Source organism: Sceloporus occidentalis, unplaced genomic scaffold (genome assembly GCF_023333645.1).
Source record: "Sceloporus occidentalis isolate IW3139 unplaced genomic scaffold, rSceOcc1.0.p SCAF_2, whole genome shotgun sequence".
Taxonomy (NCBI): Eukaryota; Metazoa; Chordata; class Lepidosauria; order Squamata; family Phrynosomatidae; genus Sceloporus; species Sceloporus occidentalis.
The window spans coordinates 273,701,416-273,715,763 of record NW_028316982.1 but is presented as its reverse complement, the minus strand read 5'-3'; the positions used below and the strand labels follow the sequence as shown (position 1 = coordinate 273,715,763).

The window sequence follows — 14,348 nt, the reverse complement described above, 5'->3', positions numbered from 1 at the left end:
ATACACGTGTGCACACACATGCATGTTTGTGTATTTTTCTGGAAGGAGAGGCTCAAACCCTTTCCTCAGAATCACAAAGGTGTCCATAACCACCCCCAAGGGCTACTGCATTAGTATCCCCCTCCAACAGACCTCCCTGCTTTCCACCCCCCCCCCCCCCCAAATCACAGCTCAGGTAGAATGCCAGGCAGCTGTTAGGGGGCCACCAGTTGCAGAAGACAACTATTATCACAACCCAAGAAACTATTATCACAACACAAAGGGGGCTTGTGTTCTTTCCTCCTGAGCCTGCTGCGACACACAAGACTGGATGCGGCCAGTCTTTCTGGCTGTTAACAGCCGTTAACAGAGAAGATCTGCCAATGTCAGAGACATCACAACTGCAGTGGAGCCACTTCCTTAAAATAAGGGATCCTGTAACTCCTTTGAGACTAACTGAGCAAAAGAAGTTGTAGCATAAGCTCTAGCAGGCTCAACCTACTTCCTCATATGTATGGAGTGAACTGGTGGCCAGGAAGGATCTTCAGAACAAGACTGTATGAATAGCCATAGAAATGCAAAACTTACAGAAATGGTGAGGAAGTGAAAAGTTCAGTTCTTAGTATAGTTGTTGAGGGACAAAACTAGGAAGGAATACATTGCCTAAAATCAGGGTGAGAGGAGGACCCAATGAATGATGGAAGGAATTTCTGAGTGTGGTGTGCGCTGGCTGGGATCCAAAGAGACGTGATAAACTGGCCAAGAGAGTCATCATGAGGTTGGGGTGTTAACTAGTGTTATAATGTGTAGTGTTGCCTTCCTGGGCTTCCATTCACTTTATACATTTGAGGAAGAAAACTAAGTCTACGAAAGCTCATACTACAACATTTTTTGCTCAATTAGTCTCCCATGTGCAACAAGATCCCTTTGCATCCAGACTGACACAGCTATGTCTCTGAATTCCTTAAAATCAGTTAGGAAGGAAAATCTAAGATGGGAAGGCACTGCAGACAGACATACCGTTCTCCGTTCTCTGGGTACTCCAAGGGCGAAGCAAGGTCATTGCCTTCACCACTGACAGGAGAGAAGAGACTGCTGCTGTTAAGGTTCTTCAAGACCAGCTTCTTAATGCTCTTCCTGAAACAAAGACCAAGGCCAAAAACATCTGTGAGAAAGGAGACCATGGCCTAAGGCCCATGGTGCCAATGGCTTACCCTGGAAACATCATTTGAGGGTTTGTAACTGGGTTGCCCCTCAGTGAAGAGGACTGCCATTTATTTCTTGGTACTTTAAAGCTGCTTTCTTTGATGCAAGGTGAAAACACCCAAAAATGATTAAGAACTGGAAAATTATCACAACAATTTAAAAAAAATAGTATTTTGAGAGAGAGACAAAGGAGAAAAAGACAGAACTAGGGACAATTTTGTTATGGCCCTGGTCTGAATCATTTTAAGCCAAGGAGAAGAGTTCCCTTCCAACAGGAAATAATGTAGAAACTGACTTTGGAGTTACTTCCTGTGGAAAAAGAGGACTGTCTTGGGCTTAAAACAGGCCAGAGTGGAAAGAAGCAGCATCCTAGTACAGTCTGACCAGTATTTTCGCAGGGGATTCATTTCATGGTTACTGCAGATAAGCAGAAACCACTGTTAACAGTGAATACTATTTTCTGTTGGAAGTTTGCCATAGAGTTGTGCTGGAGGACCTCCAGATGCCTAGAGAGACCTGTTTTCCCCAGACACAGGGGTGTGAAACTGCAGTTACTGATCCTGTGGATATGGGGGTCAGACTGTCCTCCCAATCTAGAGGGTGCTGGGCATCTCTGGGGCAATGGGAAGAAGGGTTTCAGTCCTCTAAAGATGTTGCAGGTTGGGAGGAATTGGCTCCCTATTCTTTGATCTATAATCTCACAATGGGTTCTATGTGGCATGATAGAATTAAAAGTGGATCTCTTCTCTAACCATTTTCAGCTATGGCTCCAGTCTAATGTACTGTATAACATCTTTACACCACACTATTAATCTGTTAGAGTCACATGCAAAAAAGGAATCCTTCAAAATAGAGGCAAAGTACAGCCAAAGTCTGTGGGCATAGCATCTCAGGAACCCAGGATCCCACCTCCAAAATGTAACGTTTAAAAAACTTAAAAGGTCCCTCACACCTTCCAGGGCATCCCCCCCCCCCCCCAAATGCACACACACAACTTGTTTTACGTTTAGAGAGGGTTTCCCCCCACAAAACATAAAAAATTGGTCCTCAGAAGTTGAAGAGCCCTTTTCTAAAAAAAGAAGTACTATTTCCTTTGAAACTAGGGGAAGTGGATGTGTGCTGTACCAGAACCTGTGGAAGTTTCCCATCCCACACTTAGAGCATGAAATGTTTGAACTGCTTTTAGTTTCAGCCTATCAAGAATCATTCAGTCAAGGCATGCCCTCCTCCCCACCCCACAAAATCTGTTTAACTCACAAAAGGACCTAACACTCACTTGGGCATGAAAGCCCCATTCGAGAGGGCAGGCTCATCGTCATCCAGGCCATCAAAGAGGTGGGATTTGGAGGAGCCCGTTGTCTGCAAAGCCTTTGGACGCACTCGGGTCGCAGGGCGAGGGGTCAGCTTATAGTGGGTGGGAGTAGTCAACGCCTTCTGGGCTGCTGGGTTGGTTGGCTTGAGCCTCTGAAAATGAAACACAAGATGTAGGCTTTAGCCACTATCCTATCAGCTCCTGGGCTGGCTGGATTCACTGGAGATGTAGTGATGGAGGAGAGTTCTATACATACCCTGGACTGCCAAAAAGACAAAAAAAAATGTCCAATAAGGCAAGGTGACTAAGCTGAAACTGTCATACTTTGGCCATAGCATGAGAAAATATAATTCCCTGGGAAAAGATGGTAAGAGCTGGGGTAAGTGGAAGGCAGGAGGAGAAGAGGAAGACTTCATTACAGATGGTTAGACTGGATCAAGGAAGACTCACTTGCCCTGAATTTAAGACCTGAGTAGGCCTGTAGATCACAGGGGTCTTTCAGGTCTCTCATACATAGGTTTGCACTAAGTTGAAACTGATCTGACAACCTAACAACACCATCAACATCAGGGATAAAGGTGCACATTTCCAGCAGAGATTTCCAGGGAGTTTTGCTTTTGGTAACCTTGCAGAAATCTCAACTGTAGGAGTGAGCAAAATGTGCAAACTGGATGCAAGACTACTATCCCACTAACTATGCTCAGGTGGTTTCATAAGACAACACACACAAATCTTTCCAACTGTGAGAAGTACAGAGTTGCAGTGACATTTCTCTTGGCTTCAGGAACACTCAGAAGAATCTGCTGATTCCTAGGATGCCATCTATACAAGGATCAAACCCACCCAAACCATATCTGCCATCCACACTGCTAGCATTACTTTTTGGCAAGTCACTCTTATGATGGAAGGTGCTCCAAATCTGGTAACATGGCAAATCAACAAAAGCTCTCTTTTGTCCATTCACTGCACCTACAACTCTGCTCTGGCATCCACACTGACATGGGATCCATGCCTCTGAATCTGCCAGTCTTTCAAGCTCAGTTTCCCTTGTGTCACAAGACAGAGCACCTACGCCAATATTATAGAGCTGTGTAAGGCTTGCAAGATAATGATGCACTTTAAAAACACCATGTCTACGTGCTCAGCATGAAATTGATTAAGGAACTCTAAACTTCCCTGCAGCATGATACCAAGCAAGTTAAAGGAGTAGGAGAAGCAAGACAGTCAACATTGCCTCAGGACAATTTTTGGTTTGTTTTAAAAACACACAGAAGGAAAGACTCTCCCCTCCATGCATCTGTCTAATTTTCTTTCAGAGGCTTTCAACTGAGAAGCCATCATCACACCCTGGAGCAGCAAATTCCGTTAAATAAATTTTGTGTAAGAAGCATTTTCATCTGAATCTGCTGGTAAACTATTTCATCAGGCAATCACACATTCTTCAGCTACTGGAGGGAGAGAGAAACTATGGCCTGTTACAGACTGCCAAAATAAAGCTGCTTCGGGTCTCTTTGGAGGTATGCTGTTTAAATGATGCATGGGTCCTACGAGTCCGGAGGTCACGCCAAAGTCACACTCCATTCCTATGCACTGGAGTGCAGCTTTGGTGCAGCTTCCGGATTCTTAGGATGCATGCATCATTTAAACAGCATACCTCCAAAGAGACCCGAAGCAGCTTTATTTTGGCAGTCTGTAACTGGCCTATGACTTTCTTCATACCAGGTATAGTTTCAAAAACCTCTCTGTCATGTTCCCACCACAACCATCTTCACTTAGCCAGCCAGCCAGCCAGCCAGCCAGCCAAGCAAATCCTCTCCCTGCTTACCTCTTCTTTCTTCTTGGGGTCAGACATGGGGTTTCTGAAAAGTGGGGAATCCCCAAAGGGGGAGTAAGTCAGGCTGTTGAGGTGCTGCTGAAGAATTGCTTGCTGGGCTGCAGAAGCATTTGGGTCTGTCAAAGCTGAAAAAGAAAACCTGTCATTAGTCCAACGTCCAGCAAGAGCGACAGAACAAGATGCCACTGAAGAGTAGATGCCTCCAACTGTACAATTGTACAGAAAGCCCCAGAAGTCTAAAGTTATCCCTGCCAAGGAGCATCTCTCAACTGTCTAGCCTGAAACAGTGATGGGCACGGAAAGCCTTGCCATCGCTCTTCCAGTCGTCTTCCACAAAGACCTGGTTTCAGGTATGATCTGGGCAGACCTGCTTGCCTGGCACTTCACAGGCCAGGCAAGCAGGTCTGCCCAGATCATACCTGAAACAAGGTCTTTGTGGAAGGCGACTGGAAGAGCGATGGCAAGGCTTTCCGTTCCCATCACTGCTTGAATTACCCAGGAGACACTCTCACACCAGCTGTGCATTTAATTTTGCCAGCCCATGTCCTTGTGTTTTGTATACAATGTGATTAACCAGAGTGAGCTGAAGAACAACATGCCAGGATGGTTCAAAAGAAACCCCCTCCTGTCTCTGTCTTTATAGAGATTTGAGGCAGACTGAGCCGCAGCTAAGAACACTGCAGATTTCCACTAGAATAAGAAGGCACCTGGGATAAACCATGGATGAGCAGCAATTAGAGAAAAGGGGGCTCTTTTGCCTCCCTCTGTTAGAATCATAGAATCATAGAGTTGGAAGAGACCGCAAGGGCCATCCAGTCCAACCCCCTGCCATGCAGGAAATCCAAATCAAAGCATCCCCAACAGATGGCCATCTAGCCTCTGCTTAAAGACCTCCAAGGAAGGAGACTCCACTACACTCCATTGAGGGAGTTTGTTCCACTGTCAAACAGCCCTTACTGTCAGGAAGTTCTTCCTAATGTTGAGGTGGAATCTCTTTTCCTGTAGCTTGCATCCATTGTCCGGGTCCTATTCTCTGGAGCAGCAGAAAACAAGCTTGCTCCCTCCTCAATGTGACATCCTTTCAAATATTTAAACAGGGCTATCATATCACCTCTTAACCTTCTCTTCTCCAGGCTAAACATCCCCAGCTCCCTGAGTCGTTCCTCATAGGGCAAGGTTTCCAGACCTTTCACCATTTTAGTCGCCCTCCTCTGGACACGCTCCAGTTTCTCAATGTCCTTTTTGAATTGTGGTGCCCAGAACTGGACACAATATTATTCCAGGTGGGGCCTGACCAGAGCAGAATACAGTGGCACTATTACTTCTCTTGATCTAGACACTATACTTTTATTGATGCAGCATAGAATTGCATTGGCCTTTTTAGCTGCCGCATCACACTGTTGGCTCATGTTCAACTTATGGTCTACTTGGACTCCTAGATCTCTTTCACATGTACTTTCATTCAGCAATGTGTCTCCCATCCTATATCTGTGTATTTCATTTTTCTGCCCTAAGTGCAGTACCTTACATTTCTCTGTGTTGAATTTCATTTTGTTAGCTTTGGCCCAGCTTTCTAGTCTATTCAGATCATTTTGAATGTTGGTCCTGTCCTCTGGAGTATTAACTATTCCTCCTAATTTGGTGTCATCTGCAAATTTGATAAGTGTGCTCCCAATTCTGTCATCCAGGTCATTGATAAAGATGTTGAATAACACTGGGCCCAGGACAGAGCCCTGTGGGACCCCAGTGGTCACTTCTCTCCCGGAGGAAGAAGAGGAGTCATTGTTGAGCACCCTTTGGCTTCGGCCGGTCAACCAATTACAGATCCATGTAACAGTTACTTTGTCTAGCCCACATTTTACAAGCTTGTTTGCAAGAATATCATGGGAAACTTTGTCATAGGCCTTACTGAAATCAAGATATACTATATCCACAGCATTCCCTTCATCTAACAAGCTGGTCATTTTATCAAAGAAAGAGATCAGATTTGTCTGGCATGACTTGTTTCTCTGAAACCCATGTTGACTTTTTGTGATGATGGCATTGCCTTCTAGATGTTCACAAACTCTCTGTTTAATGATCTGCTCCAGAATCTTTCCTAGAACTGATGTCAGACTAACTGGACGATAATTGTTGGGATCCTCTTTCTTCCCCTTTTTGAAGATGGGGACAACGTTTGCCCTCCTCCAGTCTGCTGGGATCTCTCCTGTTCTCCAGGAGTTCTCAAAGATTCTTGCCAATGGCTCCGATATTCCATTTGCCAGTTCTTTTAATACTCTTGGATGTAGTTCATCTGATCCTGGAGACTTATATTCATTTAGATTAACCAGGTATTCCTCTACTATCTCTTTACTTATTCTGTGCTGAAATTCCCCTGTTCTGTCCTCTGTTCCATTATCTTCAGGTTGAGCACCCTTTGCCTTTTCTGAGAAGACTGAGGCAAAGAAGGTGTTGAGTAATTCTGCCTTTTCTCTGTCTTCTGTTAGCATTTTGCCATCTTCTCCACGCAGTGGCCCTATTGTTTCCTTCTTCTTCCTTTTGCTGCGGACATATCCAAAAAAGCCCTTTTTGTTGTTCTTAACCTCTCTAGCAAGCCTGAGTTCATTCTGCACTTTAGCTTTTCTGACTTTACCCCTACAAATGCCTGCTATTTCTTTGAATTCCTTTTTCATGATTTCCCCCTTTTTCCATTTCTTATACATGTTCCGTTTCAAACTTAGCTCCGTTGAAAGTTCCTTAGTCATCCATCCTGGTTTCTTGAGACACCTCCGATTTTTCTTTCTCACTGGAACTGTTTGAAATTGTGCCTTCAGTATCTCCCTTTTGAGAAACTCCCATCCATCCTGAACTCCCTTCTCTTTTAGTATTTCTGACCATGGGATCACCCTCAATACTTCACTAAGTTTACTGAAATCCGTTCTCCTAAAGTCTAGGATGCGTGTCTGACTCTGCCTGGCTTCTCCTTTCCACTGTATTACAAACTCCAGGAGAACATGGTCACTTCCACCTAATGATCCCACCACTTGCACCCCATTAACCAAGTCATCCTTGTTGGTTAGGATCAGATCCAAAATAGCTGACCCCCTTGTTGCCTCTTCCACCTTTTGGACCATGAAATAGTCTTCCAGGCAAGTGAGGAATTTGCTAGACCTTGAGGATCTGGCTGAGTTTGACTTCCAACAAATATCAGGGTAGTTGAAGTCCCGCATCACTACTACATCTCTCTTTTCTGACTGTGTGGTCATCTGTTCTAGAAAGGCATCATCCAATTCCTCCGTCTGACTTGGGGGTCTGTAGTAGACTCCCACCATAACATCCTTGTTGTTTCCTTCCCCTTTGATTCTTATCCAGATGCTCTCCACCTGGCTTCCATGATTGATGTCCTGGATCTCTTCACTGGTGTAAATATCTCTGACATATAGTGCTATTCCTCCTCCTTTCCTGTTTGGCCTATTTCTCTTAAAAAGGTTATACCCCTCTATTTCCACATTCCAATCATGAGACTTGTCCCACCAGGTTTCAGTGTTCATCTAGCTGGCCAGTTATGAAGCTTGTCCCTGTTTCCCTGTTACAAATACATGGGACCTCGTTATCTATGGACCCCCTCCACCCTGTGGATACCAAAATCCAGAGATGCTCAAGTCCCTTTGTCCCCGAATGGCAGTGTAGCTACATGCATGTGCCACCATTGTGGACAATGGGGGTTTGCTGTTCAAGAATGCTGAAATCCGTGATGGCAAGTCTGCAGATGCCAAGGTCCCACTGTACTGTGGGACCATACATGTTCAGGCGCAAGGACCTTAAAGATCACCATCACCACCAGCCCTGGTCATAAGCATGCAGGACTGGAATGTTTCACACAGCTGTCACTGTCCCACTATACACACAGCTCAGCTGAGAACTGAGCTAGCTGTCATGCCTCTCTGCTACTTGCAAATGGCAAATTTCATCACTACAGCCTACAGTTTGACTCTCATATCTACAGGAACAGTAACAGCAGTTTCACTCGCCTGTGATCCATGGGCTGCAATGATACCCAGGGCCCTTCCTTGCCTTTTTATTATGCAAGGCAGGGAGGGAAGGAGGAAAGCAACACTATCACTTGGCAGTTCCTCCTTCTCCCTCCTTTTCTTCTTCCCACACGTCATTCTCCATCTCTGATGGTCACAGGACAAGGACGAGGGAGCAGCAGTGCCAGAACCTGCTTTTTGCCATCACGTATTTCAGAATATGGCTTGGGCCCAGGGTACTTGGAGGACCGCCTCTCCCCATATAGTCCGCCCCGCACTCTTAGATCAGGAGGAAGACATCTGTTGACGGTTCCAGATGTCCGCTACGCTGTTACGAGGAGGGCTTATTCTGTCTCAGCCCCTAGACTCTGGAACGCACTCCCTAATGAGCTCCGCATGTCCACTTCCCTTGACGTTTTCAAGAAAAACTTGAAGACTTACCTTTTTCGTCAGGCATTCCCCCCATGAATCGTTGGTGTTATTTTTCTCCCCCTGAATGTGACGTTCTTCCATTCTGTCAGCCTTGTAATTGTACTGTTGTTTTTATCTTGTTATTTTATTGTATATTGTGTTTTCAAATTGTTTTTACTATGCTGTAAACCGCTATGATCCATGGAATAGCGGTATATAAATAAATTTTATTATTATTATTATTTTCACAGCCATTCAGCGGCATCTGCCTGGTTACACACCTGGGTCACTACCAAAGCCAGCATGTAGACAGATCTTGTAGCACCTCTGAAATTAACTCAAAGACACTGGCAGCACAAGCTTTTGTAGACTTAAGTCTGCCTCCTCAGATGAGGAAGTAGACTTAAGTCTATGAAAGTTCATGCTGCTAACTTCTTTCTTTCAGTTAGTCTCACAGGTGCTACAAGATCTCTCTACATACTGATTTTACAGACTAACATGGATATTATCTTTGACATACTACCACCAGTTTGTGCTTCTTGGCCATGGAAGGAGATGGATACTTCTTCCTCAGCCAAGAGAGATGTGACCCCCTGGCTGTACGAAGCCATGCTTCTCCTGGTTGCGGTCATTCTTCCTTTAGTTCTCACATGAGAGAATGCAGCATCCACTGCTAACAAAGATGCACAGCTTCGTGCAGCTGGGCCTCTTGTACTTCTCTCATCTGAGGATGGACTGTTCATGTCTGTTTTCATCCTCGGCCGAGAAGCACAAACTGGAGGTGGTGAGGAGCCAGGTGTGGCCAAGGCAGACACCTCTGGCCAGCTGATTGCTGTGCAAAGCAAGGGGCACTGCTGCCACCACCAAAGGGGCAGCCCCCTGTCCTCCTCATCTCACAACCAGTGGGAATGGAGAGAGCTTTTCAAGCCCTGCCAGGAGGGAAGCAAGACAGGCGAGAAGGCAGGAAGGCACTGGGTAGTAGTGTTGCCTCCCTCCCTCATTGTCTCACACAGCTAGGGCTCGCTACTACCCACAATTCACATATCTGTACATTTCTGTTTCTCCATGGTAGTTCTAAGTGTTCAACCACTGAGGACCCTAGTCTAAGGACTAGGACTCTGGAGAACAGGATTAGAATCCTCTTGGTCATGGTGACCCACTGGGTGACCCTAGACTCTCTCAACATCACAGGAAGGCAATTGCAAATCCTGTCTAGACAAATTTTGCCAAGAAAACCCCGTAACAGGTTTGCCTTAGGTCAGAAACAACTTGAACGAACACCCAGCTCCTCCAACAGGGCCTTGCATGTTTTCCCATCTATTTCAGCCTAACTAAAACAACTGCAAGACACTTCTATCCTATGGAAGGTTTGAATTTCAGACAGTACACTTAGGACCTATTCCAAATGACTGTCCTGACAAAATGAGATGAAACCCAATTCCTCTTATATGAAAGCGAAAGCTGAGTACCTGACAATGGTCCCATACAGACAGGCCAAAATAAAGCTGCTTTGGGTCACTTTGGAGGTATGCTGTTTAAATGATGCGTGTGTACTAAGAGTCCAGAAGCCACACCAAAGCCACGATCCAGTCCTAAGGATTAGAGCACAGCTTTGGAGCAACTTCTGGACTCTTAGTACACATGCATCATTTAAACAGCATACCTCAAAAGTGACCTGAAGCAGCTTTATTTTGGCCTGTCTGTATGGGGCCAATGGCTCCCTTCCACCAACCTACAAGGGCAAGAGCTGAAGATGCTCTAACATGACACTGCTACAAAATCAGTAGGGAAATCTGTCTAAATTAATGTAGGAGTCTCACAAGATGTTGTAGCAGAAACAACACAAACTACGTGATGAAACCCAGAGCCATTGCCAAGGCGCCATTGCCTCCCACACCGACAATGAAAAGGTGCCTTGAGGCAGCCCTAACATTAGCAAAATAAACTGTTCTCTTTTTTTCTGGCTGTGACTTACGGCAGACCTCTGAGAGAGAGACCTCCAAAGGATCACTATTATTAACCGTTCTGCTTAACTTTTCCTAACTAAAGGCAGCTATGGCTCCCAGACAAGAGATACTTCTCCCCTTTAACATCAAAAGATTTGCTTGTCAGCTAAGATGTACTTACCCACAGCAGGCTGGGGAGCTCCAAAGCCAAGGGTGGCTGTTGATGTATTAAATCCAGGGGTGCCAAATGCTCCTGTCCCCAGTGTGCCTCCTAGTTTTGGCTGGGTGTTCCCAAACAACGAGGTCTGCCCTGGATTGAGGGCTACAGAAGGGGAGAGAAACAGATGTGCTTCTGGCAAACCATCATGGATGTCCAACAGCAACAAATGTATTCATGCCCTCCCTCCCTAAGGATCTATCAGAGAACGATGGCATAAGGCATAATTCTTAAGGCACAATTCTCCCCTCTCCTTCCCCATTCACCAACTCTTGCTCTGCATGAGATGCAACAACCAGATTACATTTAAAGGACACATTTTTAAAATGATGCCCATTAAACTTAATAATTCCCAGAGAGAAATATTAACTGCAGTTACTAATAGAAACAACTCACAGCTGTTAGCACCTCTGAGACTGAATTTAAAAAGTTGTAATTAAAACTTTAATAGGCTTGGACTACTTCCTCAGATTTATAGAGTGAACTAGTGCCCAGGAAGAACCAAAGGAAGTAGACCAAGTCTACGAAAACTTACATTACAGTGTCTTTCGCTCAGTCAGCCTCAGAGGTGCTACAAGATCCCTTTACATACTGATATTCCAGGCTACACAGCTGTGTCTTTGAATTCCAACTCACAGCTGTTATTTCTTACATAACAAAGAGCTGGTGGTGAAGGAGAAGCAGCAGGGAGTGCTTTCTTTTAGTCATAACTACCCAACCTTGCAGTCATGTAGAGGGCTACTCAGAATGGGGAGGGGAACCAGGACCAGTGCCAGTCCAAAAGCCAACAGCTGCCTGACCCTGAAGAGTTTCCAAGAAAGAAGAAAACATGGGCAGAAATACAGCACCTGTTGCTGGCACACTGGAAAAAATTGTCAAGTCTTCCATCTTAAAGAGTACTATTTAATATTTATTTAATTAATTTGTATGCCACCTTTCTCTCCATAGGGACCCAAGGCAGCTCACAGACAAAAACAGTTAAAATCTCAGTAAAATTCAAAACAATTAAAATCTATACACAACTTATGGGGATCCAGCATCTACAATGACAACATATTCGTGACAGGGGAGGCAATGCCAGCATACGCATACAGAATGCTTGATGAATTCACACTCTTCTGCCTTAAGAAACTAGGGAGCTACATTTATGTATTTATTTGCTTCTGAAAGACTAGTAAAGGGAAGTACTGTAGTATATGACAACATCAATTTTGGAAGTCAGAAAGCTAAGATGAAAATGCTACAGAAAAGAGATCTGATGCTTGGGTGTACTAGGATAAGTTTATCTTCTGGCAAAACTAAGAAATAACTTTGATGGTTATCCATTCACTACTGGTGTATCAAGAGGCTTAGTGAGTGGCATGCAGAATGCTGACCAAGAGCCTACAGAGTAGGGAGTAGAGAGAGACAGCCAGGTGGTCCAGTGCTGGCACCTTCCCATTCCTTACCTGTCCCAAATCCTGTTCCGAGTCCAGTTCCCAGGGCCCCCGTGGCTGGCTTATTCCCAAAAAGGCTGTTCCCAGTGGTGTTTGCACCAAAACCTACAAGTGGAAAATTGGCAGAGGGATTGATATCCAGGACACTTCTCTGCACAAGCACCGCTGCACTTGGCCAATTTGCTATCATTAGTATGCACAGCTGGCCTGAGGGTCTGTAAAGTCCTCTATTTGCAGATGATGCAAGTGGGAAAACAGCGCTGGCTGCCTACATGCAGGACCCTCACAAAGGGAAAGACTCTTGAGTGGCTCAGGAACTTCTTCAAGAAGGTGCACTATCAGTCCCTTCCCTTCTCTTTTGTCAGAACATGAGGGGGGGGATTGTCACAAGTGTGAAAGGAACAGGTCTGCAAACCAACCAAAAATGCTCAATGTTATAGAAACCCTGCCAGAAGAATAACATAGAAGCATGCATGTGCAGTTTTTAACCTAGTATTTGCTTATCCCGACACAAACATGCTGAAATCTATGTTGAGATAAAGTGAGTTGGGGGGAGGGAAGAGTGTTTGTGTGTGATTTCTACACAAGAAACCTACGTGCATTTCTAGAAAGCTTTTTTGTAGACTCTATCCCCACAATTTTTGCCTAAAATCTCAAACATAACATACTCTCCAATATTTCACAGATGGAAGCAAGGACATGTGTGGCCAAAGATCAGACAGTATGGTCAAAAAGGTAAAGAGTTATTAACAAAACCTCCAGGCAAACTCAGAGTGGCTGCAGCAGTTTGCTTTTGCCTCAGCCTCTGAGAAGGGGAAAATTCTGCCCCTCCTCTTCTCTTCCTGCTGCTGATTTAAGTGAGTGCAAACTACTTTTTCCCTATGACTTCAATTCTGCAGCAACAGAAGTAAGCTGAGGACAAAGATAGAAAATGGGAAGAAGGGAGAGAGAAACTGGAACATTTTAAAATGCAGGTGAAAACGCATCAGGATGGTCTTTGCCAAACTGGGACAGTCAGAGGGTATATAAAATTATTTGCTCTTGAAAGCAAGGAAAAAATAGTGAAAGATTTACATTCCTGTCTGTCACCAAATAGGAAAGGAGGAGAAACATTTCTGGGAGGGAATCGAAAAGCACAAGAGCCTTCACTCTCTCCAGCTGCCTTCCGCCAGTTGCCAAGAGCAATGTTGTTGGGACTTGACCAAAGTCAAGTTCAGCTTTGACTTGAGGAACAACTCAATATGTCAAGTTAAGAATACCTGACAGACTAATTGCTTTCCCTGTGCAAAAGAACACCCCGCCTGACCTCTCTTGGAGAAACAATCTCTGACCAAGGAGCAAAAATGGTTTAGCAAACAAAATTTCAAACTATTCTCCAGAATGATTCTACCTGCTTTGGTTTTTAACCAGGGGAAAAGCCTGCTAATGGATTGGAAAGACTACTCTCCCTCCCTCCCTGAACCCCTCCTGCTTCAGTCAAATAAAAACCTAAACAGAGATTAACATTCAGATGAGACAGAACTGAGACCAACCCCATGAATTGTCTACATCTGCTTCTTCTGAGGCAAGATACTGAACTAGGCCAAGTGTTGCCCCAGCAGCTGATTCCTTCCTAAAGCCTACAAGAAATAAGATCCTACCTTCCTCATCCCAAAACAACTGATCAAATGAACAAGCAAATTTATATTTTGGAGCCCAAAACTCACTCCTGCACAAGAAAACAGATCTACATAAAATGAGAATTTCCCTGCTGCCCCACAGAGCACAGCTGGCCTGGCAATACCAATACCTAGAACTCTTCAGCCCAACTGAACCCACAGAAAGCCTTGGGATACTGAATCCACCAGCCAAAAAGATTAACATAAATACACCAAAGGGAAAGCGTCTGCTTCAGTTGTTACCAAAAAGTCCAGTTGTCGTTGTTCCAAAGGAGGGTGCGCTGGTGGTTGTGGTTCCAAACCCAGCAGGCTTGTTGCTAAACAGGGACTGAAAATTAA

General features: G+C 44.8%; 1 protein-coding gene across 4 annotated transcripts in view; it reads right to left on the bottom strand.

Moving 5' to 3' along the window:
- Nucleotides 1-14,348, bottom strand: part of NUP98 (nucleoporin 98 and 96 precursor) — a 61,777-nt gene that overhangs the window by 26,737 nt on the left and 20,692 nt on the right. For 3 of the 4 annotated variants that reach the window (XM_089513179.1, XM_089513181.1, XM_089513180.1), the window contains exons 10-15: nucleotides 14,253-14,337; nucleotides 12,364-12,456; nucleotides 10,880-11,020; nucleotides 4,323-4,456; nucleotides 2,462-2,649; nucleotides 1,000-1,116 (exon numbers count right to left, since the gene is read on the bottom strand). In XM_089513179.1, the coding sequence (XP_089369305.1) occupies nucleotides 1,000-1,116; nucleotides 2,462-2,649; nucleotides 4,323-4,456; nucleotides 10,880-11,020; nucleotides 12,364-12,456; nucleotides 14,253-14,337 (758 nt within the window). The remainder of the gene's footprint in view (nucleotides 1-999; nucleotides 1,117-2,461; nucleotides 2,650-4,322; nucleotides 4,457-10,879; nucleotides 11,021-12,363; nucleotides 12,457-14,252; nucleotides 14,338-14,348) is intronic. The other variant, XM_089513182.1, reaches the window with a different exon arrangement.